Source organism: Anopheles marshallii, chromosome 3 (genome assembly GCF_943734725.1).
Source record: "Anopheles marshallii chromosome 3, idAnoMarsDA_429_01, whole genome shotgun sequence".
NCBI lineage: Eukaryota > Metazoa > Arthropoda > Insecta > Diptera > Culicidae > Anopheles > Anopheles marshallii.
The window spans coordinates 59,399,812-59,417,464 of NC_071327.1; the positions used below are offsets into that span (position 1 = coordinate 59,399,812).

Genomic DNA, 17,653 nt, shown 5'->3' on the forward strand with positions numbered 1-17,653 from the left:
GTCATGGCCTTTGTTTGTGTGAAACGGGCAGCGCGAACAGCACGGTGGAAACAAAGGCCCGTTCTCACGTCATTGAGCAGCCTTTCAAGCGATGCACAACACGCACACGGTGTTCCGCCGTCGCCTGTGAACGCTGCCAGGATAATCCCCGCTTGATGGTTCCTCTGTTTGTGTGTGTGCGTTTTTTTTTTTGTTGGGAGTGGGGGGCTTTTCATATGCTTCAGTGTTGTTTTTCGATACACCGCACGGTGCACGGTGTTGTTGTTTTATTGCTGTTTGATGCTGCTGACGTCATAGCAGTCAGCAATTGGGAGCGATGCAGTCGTGTCGCTCTCCCTGCAGACGGCAAAACTTTCGGCATAGATTAAATTTTATCCTTCACCAAGGAAGCCATCCGCGGCGCCCGGAGTTTTGTGGCGGCGCTGCTCTTTTAAGCGTTGATCAGATCATACAAGTTTACTATTCGGTGGGAAACCATTAATGGTAACGATGCATGAATGGGGCGGTTGTTTTGGGCGGAGTGGTTTAAGTTTAAAGAAAATAAACGCTTAAAATTAATGACGTTTGGGGTACTCGTATGGAAAATACTGTTCCACTTCGTACTAGTTCGTATTAACCCATTACATCCGAGGGATACAAAATCTGAGTCCAAATGTCATGAAACTTTGTGATCCGTTTAGGAATGACCCAAAATGGGGAGGGCGAGAATTTAATTTTTGTTTGGTCCGTTTCAGAAGTTATACAGTTCCATTTTTTCATACAAAAAATATGCTTTTCCATTATTTACTTCACATTTAGGGCAAACACATATTCTTACGGTCGTTGCTTATCACGTTATGGCAAATGAAAACAATATGGAACCCTTTCAAATGCCAATTTTGTGACATTTTTGACGCATCGAATCAATGTTATCCGAACTTGGCACATCAAAAACACAACATAATCGACCAGCATTGTCTGTAAAGGTGTTACTGGCACTTAAGACATTCTTAAATTATCATTTGATATAGTTTAAAACTAGGGCCCAGTGGGGTATTAGTAGCGGCTCCGGTCTTCACACGACAAGATTGGTCCAAAATCCCATCCAGACGCAGGATTGCATATCACGCTACGAGTAAATAAAGTCAAAGAAAACTAGAAATGGCAGGTTTAGACCTAGCTAGGTTGTTGTGCGGATAAAGAAGAATCTTTTTAAACTAGCTGATCAGTTTAGTCCAGCACCCAGATGTGAAGGCTACCTTCAGCTACACTTTCTTTTTTAATTTTTCCCTTTTTCAGTTGTAGTGATGTGTCCCATCGGTGATCGGTTTGTTAAACTCCTGACTGTAAATTCCTATTTACTCCATCCGGACACGATGCACGACCCATTCACAGCCGTGTGACGTCAGTTTGCGTTACGCTGATGCTTGCTGTGACCATTGTTGCCGTTGCCGCTGTCGGTCATAAACAGTGCTGCCCACGATGGTGTCGTGTGGCTGGTCACAGTTGCCTGCACGAGCTGCAGAACGATACCGATAGCGGGAGAGAATTATCGGCTCGTGTCAAATAAGCGAAAGCAAACAATACAACGCGTTTGCAAGGATCGTGACAAGGACGAATAAAAACGTCCGCCTGCAGAAGGTAAATACGAGTCGGGGAGGCTGTAAGACTAACGAGAGAATGGGGGGGGGGGGAGGAGGGGGAGGGGTTAAAACAAAGTTTGACACATTTGTCACGCCTATCCGTCAGCAGCAATTACGCGCGGATGCGTGAACATGCGGCCACGGTATGGGAAAAAGTGCGGGGACGGAGGAATTATTGTTTGCTTTTTCCGGAGTGTTTTAGCCTTTCGCGCCAACCATTTCTGCATCCGGGGAGTGTAAGAGAGTAAAAACAAAAAGCACCAACCAAGCCCCAGGCACTGTCACACCTTCCAGCACTGTGCCCCCAGGCAGTGCTAGCGCGGACGAAAGGAAAGCGGCTCTGTTTTCCACCGTTTTTTTTCTTAACCCCACCTCGGTAGCCCAATCAATGGGAGACCGATTTTGTTTCATAAATCATCAAAATGAACATAATCGGATGGGCGAGCAGGGCAAATGGCACACACACACATACAAAAAAAAACATTGTTCGCTATGGCGCACATACGGATGAAAAAGTGACTAACGCAGCACGTGTTTTTAACTGCCACAAAAGGCTGGTTTTTCGCACCCTCCATTCCCACGATTTTCGTCAGATTTATCCCGTTCGTTCACAGTGGCACATCCCCTCTCCCCTCCTCCCATTTCTTTGCCCTTGCCAGGACGGATCAAATGGTAGATAATTAGAGTGCGGCAGCAGCGTGTTCGGCAGCGTTGGTGTGTTTGGCGAAAGGCGCTTTGATTTATCGCAACTTATCCATATCGCAAGCGAACCGGTGCGGTGGCAACATGGCCGGGAATCAATGCGACGTTAATTGGCGTACGGTGAAATGCGATCGACCTGCGATCGAGGGCGGGGGAAGCGAATGAACCAACCGGGCTAAGGCCAGGATTATTTGTCAGGTGCAGCGACCTTTCGGGTGGTGAACACCGGCCGGGTGCATGGTGCGGAGGGCGAATGTCGATTAATTCACACCGCCGTATACAGAACCGACAACTAACCGCGTTCATGTGGGATCATTTTTCGTCGGTTGTTTCAGTTCCAGTTGCTTCTTTTTTCCGTTTCTAGCCAGCTTTTCACTGTGCATGTGACATAGTAACAGTTTGGTTTTACAGATTCGAACGAACTCTGCTTCGGAAACGGCTCGAGCGGAACAGTAGAGATTCCGTGTAGAAACAGTGCTTTTTACTGCAAAAGGCCTTTTATTTTATTTCTATTTCTCCAGAAAATGATTTTCTTTTGTTTCAGTCTATGATGGTGTTGTGTTTAGAGAAGGTACAGCTACTGGGAAAATTGCCGTAATTGTTCATGTTGAAAAGAAAATAGTGAAATGTATCGATTTCTTTGGATCAAAGGTTTTCCTTCCTGGAATCCTTACCATCATCAGTTTGATTAGAGAAAAGTAGCAAGAAGCATGATACGTTAAATCAATAGCTGGTACAACATGTGCTTACACAGAAGAATTAAGCTTTCTTCAGTACCACCCGTCGCTTATTACCAGCACTGTGGTGAAGAATAAATCATTTTCCAAGAAGTCTTCCTTCGAAGAAGCGACGATCCAGCATGATTGTTTACCAAGTATCGCATTGATGTAGTAGCACTTGTGTGCGATCAATCCACGCGGATACTACACTAACCGGTAGATAATCTTATGACATCCTCGGTACATTGTTCGACCCGCACGAGCTGATGCCAGAACCGCTGCGGTAACGATTTGTAGACCATTTTATCGCCATCGACACTATCGGGCAGAGCATTCATCGTGTGGATGGATGGGTGGGAGAACATTGTTGCAATCAGCAAAACCCATCGGTGCAACAATCGTCTAATCGATCGTGTTCTCGCCACACACTACACTCCCGCAACGGGGGCCAGGAAGTGTTTAAAGGGCAGCGCAAAACGGTGCTGCATTGCGCGAAGAATGATTGCACCATTATATGCTCGCGCGCATAATGCAACCCAGCAGCTTCCGATTGGTGATATACCGAGGGCCCCCGCTGGGAAACTCCACCGGGACGGCAAGCATAATAAAAGATAAGTGTCATAAAGTCTTCTTAATGTCGGACAACTTAACCCCCCCCCTTACTGCAGCTGGTCGGAAGACGAACCAGCTTGAAAGAACTGTTTCCGTTTGCACTTGGTGTGTAATGTTGTACCACCACCATCCAGCCATGGTGTAGAATCTTGCAATATTGCAAGGTAGCGTGCAAGATACAACGCCGTAAAAAAAAACAACTCCTTCTGGTGTCTGGTGCACATCCTGGCAAAGCATGGCAATGGTGGACGGAAACAATTGCACGGTATTATCATCCAAAGCGTGATGCATTAAAAGTGCAACAAAGAAGCTACTGTGCAGCGTCAACCGCAAGCTGCAGTACACGATCGAAATACGGTGACGTAACGCAGCATGTGCTCGGTGCGTGGGGTTGGCGTCGGCTATACGCCCGGGAATGTGCCACCAGTGTCTCCCACGGGTAATCGTTTTTAATCAAAGCGCTTCGGTAGTTTTTACTCTTCACGAACGGGGCTGATGGCGTCATCGAAAGCGACATGGCTAGTGTCCGGTCCCATCTCTGACCTCCCGGGGAGTCAAAAGCTTAATGCGTTTGATTAAGCTTGGTCCTTATGCTTCGTCCGGTCGGTCTCGGTGAGCCGGTGGCTCGATGCTGTTTGCTCTATTTATATCAACCCATTGATCGCTCCATTTATCCTGTATCGTATGATGCTTTCTTGCATGCAGCGAAACAGATGCAAGAAAGAAAAATAAAAGCCGAAGACACTCAAACACTATCTTCTCTCCGTCTGTCTCTTCCACAGCCAAGCTGGACGGTGTCAAGACCTACATGCGGATGCGAAGAGTGCCCAATCATCTACAGGTGAAAGTCATAAAATGGTTTGATTACCTCTGGCTGACGCAAAAGTGCTCGGACGAGGAGAGAGCTGTATCATGTCTTCCTGATAAATTAAAGGTGAGCAGCTGGTGGAATCAAATCAAACAGCAACTGTGCGAAAGCGTGGCGCCCACCACGGTCGGTGCACGGATTAAGCCACCGATCCAACATCGACGTGAATCTAGAACCCTGCCGACTGTACCAAATCTTCTTACATTGTGCGTTTGCTCTCGCTTCCCGTTTCAGGCTGAGATAGCTATAAATGTTCATTTAGATACACTTAAGCGAGTAGAAATATTTCAAAATACCGAGGCGGGATTCCTGTGCGAGCTGGTGCTAAAACTTCGACCGGTCCTGTTCTCTCCCGGTGACTTCATCTGTCGCAAAGGTAAGGCTGTCTCCAGGGGTTCGGGAATCCGATGTGCCGGTAGGAACCTCGCGCTAGTTTGCCCACCCAAGGAACGTGACTTGCATTCCCGCCCAACTTCCGGAACAAACTACCACCAAACTATCTTCAACCTATCTTCAACCCCGGACGTCATCCCAAAACAGCACCTTAATCCATTGCCGAAGCAAATTGTCTTTGTGCGTTGGAAAAACCACCACCCTCCCCCACCCCCCTCCCTTCCTTTCCTTGCCGGTGGAAAATATTTGCGCCACATCGCATCGCTTGACTTTCGCGGCCTTTTGTAAGATGCCGGAACGAATGCCGGCAGAAATTATGCGCGGTTTCGATGGTAGAACAATTAGATTTTTGCCCGACCGGTTGGGATGGATGCTGCTGCTATGGCACAACCAACATGCGGGTAAACATCGCTCCCGGGGGATGGAATATACGATGACGTTTCGGAACGAGCATAGCATGTGTGCTCACGGGTTTTTTGATGCACGGCCCGGAATTTCGTTGCTATAGTTTAGCGCCCCATTTTATCCGGGCCCCGGCAAGCATTGCTCCCACTAATCATGCTCCACCCGAAATTGGTTCGTTGCGTTTTGGCTGCCGGCTGTCAAGATGAATGTTTATCGTCCGTGAAGCTATTGTGGGAAGTTTAACCTAATGCGCTTGAAGAAGGTGAAGGAAGCTATTAATTGTTTTTTTTTTTTGCGGGGGAGGGCGGATGCCGGCGTGTTGGCGTGCCGCGTTGGATTTTGGGATCCGTACATCCCCCTAATGTGGGAGCATTATTCTCATCATGCGCTACGCTAATTCCCGTTCACAGGGGAGGTCGGCAAGGAGATGTACATAGTGAATCGAGGACGGTTGCAGGTGGTCGCGGACAACGGGAAGACGGTGATGGCGTCCCTGAAGGCGGGCTCGTACTTCGGCGAAATCAGTATCCTCAACATGGGTACGGCAGGTAAAGCGCTCGGTAAATATGATAGCCAAGCAAAATACTGTTGTTATTGACGTTGTATCTTTTTCTCATTCATCGTTTCAAACAAAAATTCGAAAGTTAACAAAAAAAAAAAAACCAAAACAGTTACAAAAAAAAACCAAAATGAACGGAAATTTGAAATTATCTCTACTAGTATTTAATTGTCAAATCAATCGCAAAACCTGTCAGACCAACTCGACCACCGACGTCGACGACGAAGAAGCAAATGCAAGTCGAAGGCTAGAACGAAAAACACACTGCTCTCGGTTTTGCTCAGTAACACACGAAACAAGTTGCTTTGCCAAAGTGTGAAACAAAAAAACGCGTAAAGCAAGCGAAAGCACTGGGACACTCCTTCCGAAAAGCACTCCCACAGAGCGAAAGCACCCAACCCGCAACCGGCGGCAACGGCGAGGTCAAAGCTAGGAGCCACTCTTTACTTACTTTAATCGTACCATTGCTAATATTCAAAGTAGCTAGAATCCAACTCGAATCAATCGAATATTTACCACACCCTCCCCGCCTTCTCTATAGTTTGACGTTATTGTGCCTTCCACCAACCCCCGCCCGCCACCCTACCACCCCTTTACGCTCGTGTACTTCTAGTGGCGAGTGGCTAAAACCAAGAACGTCCACCATTTTAAACTCCAAAACAGTGCGCTAACTAATGTCACCTATTCCATATCAAATGGGTCGAAAAAGAAAGTAACGAAAAATGTTTTTTTTCCATAATGTTGTTTGTTTGACCTGCTTTGAGACGAAATTGTACTTTCTTCTTCCACTTCTATAACTTCAACTCTGTAAAACGATTAGCTCTCCATCCTTATTAGCTCCCACGTGGAGACCTTTTCATTCATGTTTGCATACATGTTGCTCTCTATCTATCAATACTAGACTTTCTCTCTCTCTCTCTTCCTCAACCTATCTCTCTCTCTCTCTGTAACTCTCTATCTCTCTCTGTACCTCTCTATCTATCTTTCCATACAATTCTTACTGTTGTAGTTAGGAAGTCCCCAATGGTTCCCATTATCTATTGAGCTTCTCTTATCCCCAGTTGCCTTTCGTCCAGACTGGATAATAGACACGTAGCTATTGTGGCGGATCGAATTACGATCGTTCGCCGTTAGTGACCAATTAACCGTAAACGCAGAGTTAGTCTGAAGCCTAGCGTTGCATACATTAAACAGTAACTGTACTAGAATTCGAAACCGTACATCTCGATGTTTTGCCCATAGCCCGAGGATGCTCGTAACTCGTAGTGCATAACCGTGAACTATACGAACATGAATTCATTATTGAGCATTACGTATCAACAAAACGAAAGTAACGGAATATGTCAATCAATAACTATCGTTCAGTTGAAGCTTTGCTTGGCTATAATACCTTACCAAAACCATATCAGTATTATATATCTTCTATATTCGTGCTATATATATATATCAATATTCACGTACTTTTGACATATCTCATTGTTCCTTGCTATATTCTAATCTCAGACGCACCGATCATGTTTCGTTTCGTTGTATGTTTTCGTTTTCTCATTCCGTTCATCTTTATTTGATCAATTTCGGTGTGATTATTCTGATAATGTGGATGGATTGCGAGCTTGTATTTTTTTTTTATTTTAACTTTCCCCTATCCTTATTTTGGAATTGCAAGTTGGTTTACGTTCTTATAGAGTGAGCATTTGTTTAAACAATGACATAAATCCTTCATTTTGAAGCTACATGTTAAGAGTCTTGCTGCATTGATGTGGATTGCAATTTAACTCGATTGGATGCGTAGTTTGAAGCTATTACTCTTTATTATATCATAAAAGTGTTCTGCCCGATTCTTAATTTCAATTACTTCACAAACGATCAACTGCACAATATATTTTTTAATTTGATCCGTTTATTTAATTCAAATTACTTTTATTTTCTTTTTGACATGTTTTTGTAAGAACGACCCGGAAATTTTAGCATAACTTGCCAAAAAATATTGGAAATGCATAAGAATTGCTATATCCCTCCTGAAAATGCATTCCAATGTATGTACATTTGCGTACAAGTGCGTCGCTTAACTAAATAGACTAAGCCAAACACATAAATGTGGCTTTGAGCACCTTGTGTTCATCTACTGAGCCCACTTTATAGCATACAGCCGCCTGGTACTCACTGAAACGAGTAGTTTATTTATCCTTCCGCATGGACCACCACATAGCATAACCGTTATGCAACACGCTGTTTGAAACAACGGCAAACGTCTTGCGCCTGTGGTTGGCTTTAGTTTGCAGTGCCCCCGAAAAACGCACCACATCGTCTATCTGCGAAGGATTATTCGACCGGAGGAGCACAATTTAAATCACAATTAAATCCGATTTGCTTAATCATTTCTCGGTACTTGTTGAGCTAAGGCAAGCGGGCAACCAAGAGAGAACGAAGAGCAGCATTAGCATTTTCATTCCAAATCAGCAGATTAATCAACTATAATCTAATGGGAGCTGCTGCTTGTAATCCAAGGCATTTGCTATTGCTTTCCAAACAAACTGAAGTTTTGCGGCTGGCAACTGTGCAGCAGCGGGCTTCGAACTGGAGATCGCTAGTATGTGTGTGTGTGTGTGCGTTTCTTTGTCAATGTCGAAGTCGTAAAAGTGAAATGTTATCGTTATCTGCCAAAACAAAAAGAAAACTTGCCTTTAAGCTGCTCTTTTTGCAAGGCTCCCAATCTTGTTACATAAAGGCACGCTTGAATGGGTTCGGAGCATTGAAAAGAAAATTGCATATCTCACAGAGTGCATGCATGTATGTCCCGTCCCGTCCGATGTCTGATGATGGTCAGCAGAAAAAGGGCCATTTCATGCATTCCTTTCCTTTGGCCGAATACACCGACATTTCCCCGAACTAATGCCTAAATCCTCTTTTGATCCACCCGGAAAGCAGCTTACCATACACTTGGACACATGGTATGATGGTGGCGAAAAGGCGTTTTTTCCCCATTTGCCGGACTTCCGGTTCCAGGGCAGGTGCTATAGGCGGGTATTATGGTAACGTTAAGTAATTTCCTACAATCAGGTCAGATGTCCTTCGGGCAGCTCTCGAGTTTTGTTTTCTTCAAAAAGTTCAGGGTACTTCTGAACTTTACCTCATCTCATTGCGTTCTGGTTAGATGCCATCTTCCGGGAAGGGGATAAAGTGTACCTTAACTTATGTGTCATTGTTGCTTCTTTAAACCAAGTACTCTCAACGGAACTACAAAAAGCTCTTCCGTATCTTAATAGCTGCTACCAAACTTCAAACCCATATTCAAAAACATCGTTACCATAAAACATCGATAATAATAACATATTTTTACTGGCTTTATGCCCACCATGAACTGTTGCCTGTTTGGCCCCGCAAAAGGCAAACTGTCGAAATTTTAATTCCTTTTTGTTAGCAACGTACAGCACAATCCGTGTTAGTGCTTCCATTTACCATTGGTTTTATCTTCATCGAATTTGTAGCGCCTCAGCATATTTTCTCCCTTTTCGTCCACACATGCTCGGCACGTGTGGTTTCGTCGTGTGTATGTGTATCAATGCGTGAATGTATGATCTAGCCACGAGAGGATGGGAGTTTTGCACCCAATTATGTCACTTGTTCGCAATATCGGCCACATCAACATGTAGTTTCCCCGGCTGTGTCGCCGTGTCAGTTCGCATGGACGACCTCAGCGACGACGTCGACGACGACGACGGGGTTCACATAATTGAACAATTCAATTCGCTCAACCAATCCACGGCGAATGAGATGAATTTAATTAAACCGTTGGCGGTTTTCTCCGCGTGTGCGCGCGTGCCTTTCGGGCGCCCGTTGATTGAACTGCCGCAAGCGTTGCGGGTTTTGCCGAATGAAAACGTAATCATTTAAAATTAAACCGCCATTCAAGCGCTCGGCACACGAAAAGACATCCAATCCAGTGGTCGCAAGGTGTGGGAAAAAGTGTCTTTCCCGGACGCGGGGAGAGGGGGTTCGTGTTTTTTTTTTGTCGTTCACTCGCTTCCTCGATCTCTTTTGCTCACTTATTTATTACACTTTCCACGAAACGAACGGATAGATAATGTCGCACCAGAAGCACAACACTGGCATAACTTTTAAAGTATTCGTTATTAGATTTTCCACAAGACGGCAATGCGTCTTGTCAGGCTGGGCAAGTGAAACCCTTTTTGTCCTAACGGTCCTTTAAGTGTTTCCCGCTCGGTAATTGATATCTGTGTTGGGTTCGGATTTTGGATTTATAAATTATTAAAAACGTACCGTCGCGGGTACGAACAATGTGTCGTTTGATGTAGGCGACGTGTTCGTCGAATAGTCGAGTGGAGCAGCTTCACAAAACCATTGGAACGCACCGCCTATTGATTACATCTTTGGGTTTGGATGGTTAGTTAACTGTTCCTTAATGAAGAGAACCGATTGCACCACGTCAAGCAGGTCGCAATGATCCTTCTCAAGGAATGCTTGCAAAATATCACCGTTCTAATAATGAAAAAGCGGTTAAATGTCCAATGTACGTGGGGTACAGAAATGATTATATCTAATTCTTTCATTTTCTAAATGCAATCGGGATGCTCCTAGTACTTCCTATTCGTGCTTTTCCATTATTCTTACGAACAAATCCATTTTTTTCTCTCATGTACCAATTTGAAATTAGCATATTTTTAATCAATCGATGCTAATCCACCTGCTACTAATTACTTAGTTTGGTGGGTTTCTCTCGTTTCCGAGGGTGGTTGTTGGCTAATGTGAACATAATTGCATCTCAAGCTGTGATGCACTCCCGTTCTTCGTGCCCTACCAGTACAATAGTTTGGAAAAAAAAGAAAAATGTGAGAAATTTCAGCTTGGAATACTGTGAATATTTTTCTACCGCTTGATGTAATACAAAGACAATGCTTTTTTAAGGTTAAAATTTATTAACCGTTTAAATATTTGTAATAATATTTTTTCATGAAATATTAACAATAATTTGGTTTTATTTCATTTTGGAGTTTCATTGAATCTTTGAGTAAATTATTACTTTATAGTATATTTTCTATTTCTGCTTCAAACCAAATGCTTTGAGTGAAATATTTTTTCCCCCTCTCCTATTTTTATTTCTATTGGCTGCTGTGAAGTGCTGCCCCCCTTTTTGCCTTCATTTTGCTTTTCGATGGTCAAATTTTAAAACCATTTCTTCTTTATGTGTCGCATCCAAGATTTGTCTTTTTTCGTAACACCAAACAAAAAACAAATGTCTCTTGTACTCTCTCTAACTCTCTCTCTCTCTCTTTCACATAATCGTTCTTGCTATTTTTGGTTTGTTTTGGTTTCGTTTTATTTTGAGTCCAGCTCACAATTTTTTAATGCCAATTCAAGTCTGTCTCTCACATTTTCCCACATTTCAAAACCCAACATTTCATACAGATACTATAATAATATCCCCCTCTCTCCACCCAGTATCCACCCCTTCCCCCGATACGTACGTGTCGTCCGTCAACTAATCGGATTATTCTGTTTCTCTTCTCTTGCCCCGGTACTCTGTCCCACGCCCGTGTTCGTGATGCGGCCGAAAATGGTAACAAAATCTCAACGCACGCACCACCTCACCACATACGGCGACATAAACACACACCCACACACTCACACGCCTACACGCACACGTGACACAATAATAACAACAATATTTAATCTTCTCAAATGGCGATCGAAACACACTCGAAACACGAAAACCGTTACGGAATTAACACCAATCTCCGCCTTTTTTGATCGAAATCCGGTACGGTACGGTGCACAATCTTCGATTTTCTTCGCGACGGCACAATCTTATCCAACTGGTGGACGGAAAATGTTGCACCATCCGTCCCGGGTTTCCCTCTTCCTTTCCCCCCCTCGCCCCACTTCCCCCACCCCACGAACTGCTCCGTCCGGCGCAATAAAATGACCAACCAATCTAACCTGGGGGGGGGTGCCCTGCGAAATTCGAATCCTTCGCATGGGGTGGGTGGGTACGAATATCGCCAAAAAAAATATACAACACCACACACACGCACACACACACACGTCCACACACATACACACGGAACGCTTTTCCTCTCTCGACGAGTGCAGGCAACCGGCGCACGGCCAGCGTCCGTTCGGTCGGCTACAGTGATCTGTTCGTGCTAAGCAAAAAGGACATGTGGGACGTGCTGAAGGAGTACCCGGCGGCCCGGGTGCGGCTGGAGGCGATCGCGGTGAAGCGGCTCGAGAAGTACAAGAAGGCGCCGCTGGAAAAAGGTAACGTGGAAAACGCATGCCATGAGAATGGGAGGGGAGGTGGGGTGGGGGGGTGGGTGGTGTGGGGAGTCATACAGTAGTATACTACGGGTTTCGGTTACACGCTTGCAAGCAAAAAAAGGGCGTAGAATGTCAATATCTGCAGGACATTTCACTGATGCTCCATTAGAACCCGGGTGCCCGGGTGTTGTGTGTGTGTGCATCGTTGCCGTTTGTGGTGTGTGTTTCGATGTGTGCGCATTGTCCTCGCCGAAAACGGGGGGAGGCCGATGGGCACCGAGCACCCGAACGCAACATGCATGCACACAGCGTACCGGCGATGTTGCTTTTTTAGCCGTGATTTAGTAAGCTTTTGGCAGCATTTAGCTTTTGTGTTTCGTTTGGCTTCGGGACATTTGTTGCAGCTGCGCTGATTTCTCTGTTATGATGTTATGTGCTTTCATAGCTCTTTCTTTTTACTGTTTCCTTTCTTGCTGTTGTGCGTGCGTTATTTTCGTTCTTTATTCGCTGCTGTACTGTGCCGTGAACGTTGCTCTACTCGGAGATGATTTTATTCTGCAATCAATGGGATTTTTGCTGCTTTGCTTCTGAGCCGGATATAGCTAGCGCCTGATGACATTAGCCTCGATTAGATTCTCGTCTAGATATTGTCGCTTGCTTTCAGTCCGATTCCGATGATTAGTTATAATATCCCACGTAAACAGCTAATCGAATTTGTACATTATATTACAGGAAATTATTCTAGCTTCTTGCCGAATCGAGTTTTTTTTCTAGACAGTGTGTGTGTGTGTGCGTAGAATTTTCTTTTGTTTCCATTAGTACATGCTTGCATTTTGTCTTGATTAAATTAGTTTAGAGCACATCGTGTCACTGGTGTCTTCTAATAGTCACAGCCGTTATATTGCGCAACTTCTAAATCTCACATTTATAGCAAGAAACATAACTTCACTCAGAAGGCTTCCTAGCGTCCGCCAGCACACGTACTGCGCCTAATAGAATTACGTGCGCTCGGGGCCGAATGCTCATCACGAAATTTGCAAACAATCATCACAAACTATCCGAGAAATGCATCGATCACAGTCCCGGCCCCGGACCATGTGCCTGCCAAAGCACCGGAGATTCCGGAACATTCCGGCTGTACGGAGAACTTTAGATTGTTTTCATGGCCCCGTACCGTGTCGCTTACCGCTTTCCCTCGCAAACGCAACGCAACGAACGGCGGGACGTGCTCATGACATATTATGGTTGCGTTCGGTTTCTGTTTCATTTGTCCTGCACTGGGAACTCGTTTGATGTCATTTGCTGTCGTCACACGCTTGCCTTTTTTCTGTGCGCTGCCATGCACGTTCAGCGCGATGCATGTTTCTTTATGCCGATGCTGTTGCTCCTGCTGTTGTGTTTGATTGTGTTTGGGGGGTGGTGGTGTCTGGCAGTGTCTGAACGCATTAGCCAACCCCCCGGGAGACGTACCCACTGTGTCTGGTTCGTCCTTGCCATCGTACCTCGCTGGTGGTCACAAATAGGTCAACAAAGAAAGTGTCGCCGGTTGCTCGCCACAAGCACACAGCAGGACGTTGCTTGAATGGAAATATTAAATTTGCAACTTTCAGCTGCTTGCTATATGTGAGTGAGTTTGGGGACCGTGGCTTTCTCCTTGAAGTGCCATGAAGACATTATTCTTGAGTACATCCATTAGCCGTGTTGCATTTTATAAGTGATAGGTAATAAATTTATCATCTTGTCACTACTAAAGTTATTAAAGAGAAGCTATACAGTCAGAATATTTATAAAAAAAGAACACTTTTCTCGAACCGCAAGTTCTCAAGATCTTGATCATGAGTAAACATCTCATAAGTCATTATGATCCTTTGATCTGGAGTAAAACAATATACCAAAAAATAACAAAGTTACAGGCCAAATCACTTGGAAACCGAAATAGAATTCCTTGATGACAAAGAATTGAAATTATCTTGTTTGAAGATTTGTACCTCAGTTACTAGAACATGGCGAGCGATTTTTTTTAATCTTTATTCTACAAGCATCACAATTGTGTACACTTTCGCATAGAAAAGGTTCTCAGTTATGAGATATAAAATTACGAAACTTATTTATCAAACTACTGAGTGTAGGTCTTCAGTAAAATCCGGATTGAACTGAGGTTTTCTTTTCTTTCCTTTTAAAAAAATCAACCTTGTGGTCGCTTTGAAGTGGAAAAATCAAAAACATCAGAATCTGACGTCAATTGAAATATTAACAATTACTATTATATATTACTCATAAACTGTATAGATTGAAGGTTCCTCGTCGTTTTAATTGTGTGTCGAATTGCATTCAAAAAATGTAAAATTGTGTAGATTAGAATGTAGAAAGAATGTAGAATAGGGTAAGTGTGCTAATAGTGATGCAATTAGCAAGCATGTAAACAATTTTAACTATGTTGGAGCTGTTCCAAAACAGCAAATTTTGATATGGAGCAAAAGAAGGCATAGAAAAAAAATAAATAAAACAAGGAGGTAATGATCCAATTTCGATCTACATCTTCCTTATGATTTTTTTGTTCATCACTTAAGAACCAAAACCTTTTTCTAAGCAATGAGGCACTGATCCAACTTCGATCTCCATCTTCCGTAAGACCTCTGTGCAATGTTTATACGAACATTTGCGGTCACTTTGTCCCTTAAATGACAAGAAACTTTTTGTAGACTGTTTCATCCCGTAAAACTTGGCCCGTTCACCGATGTGTTTTGTTGTGTTAAATCCAAATGGGCTACTATGTTCGCTTCGTAGAAGTTTTTCATGTAAATGCTACTATGATCACTATAGGACCATGCCTGTTTTTGGTTCCTATAGAGGCACTATGACCAAAATTAACAAAAAAATAACAATCAATGATTTTTTAGCATTCGTGAAAGTTTTAACCCATTTTCCATCGATTTTCCTGTCATTGATAGCCTTAAGAAATAGATGACTTTTCTTATGAAATCTTAAAATATTCCGCATAATGTACATCCATTTTGACGCAGAATGAGGCCATTGGTGTTTTGAACTATTTGTAGAAGACCAGAGAACATTTCGTATTAGTAGAACTATCTTTATTACTCTTAGCTTGTCTTAGGTATTGTATGCCACTACCACCACTGTTAGTACTAGCAACACTATGGATGCACTTACCCTAGTCGTAATAGTTCGATAATGCTTGAATTTTGCACGTCTACTACAATTAGTGCATCAGATTCCGAGAGTCTAGGAATTTACGATTTTAAGTTACAATTCGTTATGGGTTTCTTTAATGGAGGCAACCTTCAGATCTGACAGCGCAGCCCCTGTAGCGCCTGAAAGCTTTCTCACAAGACAATGATACAGAAAAAAGCGCGTTCGCCTAACGCGCCTGCCTCTCTTTGTGTGCGTGCGTGTGTCTGTGTGTTTTATACGTTTGTCGGTTGTTTCCTTAGAGTGTTACTGTGTTAACTGTGTGCCTATTTTTGTGATTAATTTACTAAAGTTGCTATGGGACGCTGCCAATCGACACCAGGTCTAGTGGAGACGAAGGGGCGCACCACGATCGAGGACATGTGGATATCGCCCACGACGGCCATCACGTCGGCGGGCTCGATGATGGCGCCCTCGTATCCACCGCCAGCGGGCAGGTAAGTTCGCGCAACCAGCATTCCTGCGCACACCGTTTCGGCGGGCACGACGGGCACGTACGGTTTGTTGACGCGCGCTGACGTCATCCCTTATCTTTATCGCATGCGCCCTCAGTCGCATCACGAGCCCACGATCGCACCGGGGGGACGTCTGCAGCAGCCGACAGCCACAGTCACCCGGCTCGATCAGTCCCAGCGTGCACAGCTCCGAGGAACGGCCCCGAAGCCGGACGGCGTCCCATTTGGCCCGGCCGCAATCGCAACCATGTCGAACAGGTAAGTTGCTCCGGCAGGCTGGCTCGTTGCGGCTGATGAAGATACGTCAAATATTGTAGAATAGTTACAATGAATAGAAATACATGCTAGTGGTACGCTCAGCAGTTTAAAAAGGCAAATACGAAACAGTTAACACAGTGTTATTTGAACATTCAGTAGTATTATTCATTCAACCCAAGCTCTTGTGCACTGTTAAGCATCTGTTTCACTTACTTTTTTATATCAATCCGACACAACTAGATTATATTTCTGACCTTGTTTTGCACCATTTATTTCCCATAGGAATCTCATTTAGCATGGTAGCATAGTTTTCCATTGTTCAACAATTCTAACAATGGCATTTTTACATCACTCATTATCCATAACACAAGCATAAACATTAAACATTTTGTTACTTAGTATTTTTTTTAATATAAAGTAATTTTAGATATAGAAATGATTAAAAATAATAATAAATAATATAACGATTACCTTTGAATAATATTTACCCACCTATAAAATTTTAAAAGTACCTAGATGTGTTTGATGTTTCTTTTATATGAGAATTCATCATATTAATTAAATAATTTAGTACACAATAATACCAATAGCGGTTGATCCAGGCTTTTCTAGTTCAACGAGCAAATAGAGGATTCGTTTTAAGATTTTTATTCAAATTGAAGTAGAATGTGCTGAGGAAGATCTGGAATCTTTAACACTTTCTTCAAAAGGACTCGATTTTCTCGACTGACATGTTGCTATGTTCGCAATTAGTCCAGAAACTGCAAAGGATTCCAGTTCTACATCTGATTAGTCTAGTTGAACTTGAGAAAAGCCCATTAATTCCTCCTGTATATCAGTTGAACAGGAAAACCCTGTAAAGTTCCATCCATCCATCTTCAAATACAACCTAATGCAGCCAGTTCTCATTCTTCTCCCATCACAGGACCACCCTGTGGCTCTCTGACGCACATCGAATCTTCCGGTGCAACGCCCCTGCTAGGTTCGCACGAGGCACTCGAGGGTGAAATCAAGCGTCTGCGGGAACGGCTCCATACGGTCGAGTCGGAAAACTTCACGCTCAACGCGAAGCTCGCCCAGCAGCAATGGGAGGTCGAGCATCGGTTGGCCGAGATCGAGATGCAGATCTGTGGCGCATCGTCCGCGTCGAGCGTCAGCCAGGAGAACGAAACCGAAGACCTGGAGCGGAACCGCGAAAGCATCATATAACACGGAAGCGAGCTGCCTCAAAAAGTTGCCCTGGTGTATGTGCGCTGCATGACTTGAACCGGAAAGCCGAGACGAGAACCGCGAACGGCACCTGGTTGCCTCCTCCCTCCCCCTGTTAAACCCTCCCATCTGCCAGAAGTTTTGCGTCCACCTGCCGTTACGGTACGGAGTGGGAAAAGAAAGGATTCGTTTGGTTGTTGGAAGTAACCGGAAAAAACCTTTCTAGCAGGTTTGCGAATGAACAGCCACCACACAATCACCGAGTGTTGCTGATCCAGAGGCAACATGAGTTTTGCGAAATAGCTTACAGTGAATCTTTCATTTCCAACGGATGTCAGTAAACCGACCGCAAGGAACAAACC

The 17,653-nt window shown here is 44.1% G+C and overlaps 1 protein-coding gene across 1 annotated transcript in view; it reads left to right on the forward strand.

Moving 5' to 3' along the window:
• The window catches only part of LOC128716223 (cyclic nucleotide-gated cation channel alpha-3), a 53,727-nt gene extending 36,436 nt beyond the window's left edge, over positions 1-17,291 (forward strand). Inside the window, exons 5-11 of the mRNA XM_053811143.1 lie at positions 4,438-4,589; positions 4,758-4,899; positions 5,732-5,881; positions 11,992-12,159; positions 15,662-15,806; positions 15,922-16,082; positions 17,008-17,291. Coding sequence (XP_053667118.1) covers positions 4,438-4,589; positions 4,758-4,899; positions 5,732-5,881; positions 11,992-12,159; positions 15,662-15,806; positions 15,922-16,082; positions 17,008-17,291 — 1,202 coding nt within the window. The remainder of the gene's footprint in view (positions 1-4,437; positions 4,590-4,757; positions 4,900-5,731; positions 5,882-11,991; positions 12,160-15,661; positions 15,807-15,921; positions 16,083-17,007) is intronic.
• The last annotated feature ends 362 nt before the right edge of the window (positions 17,292-17,653 follow it).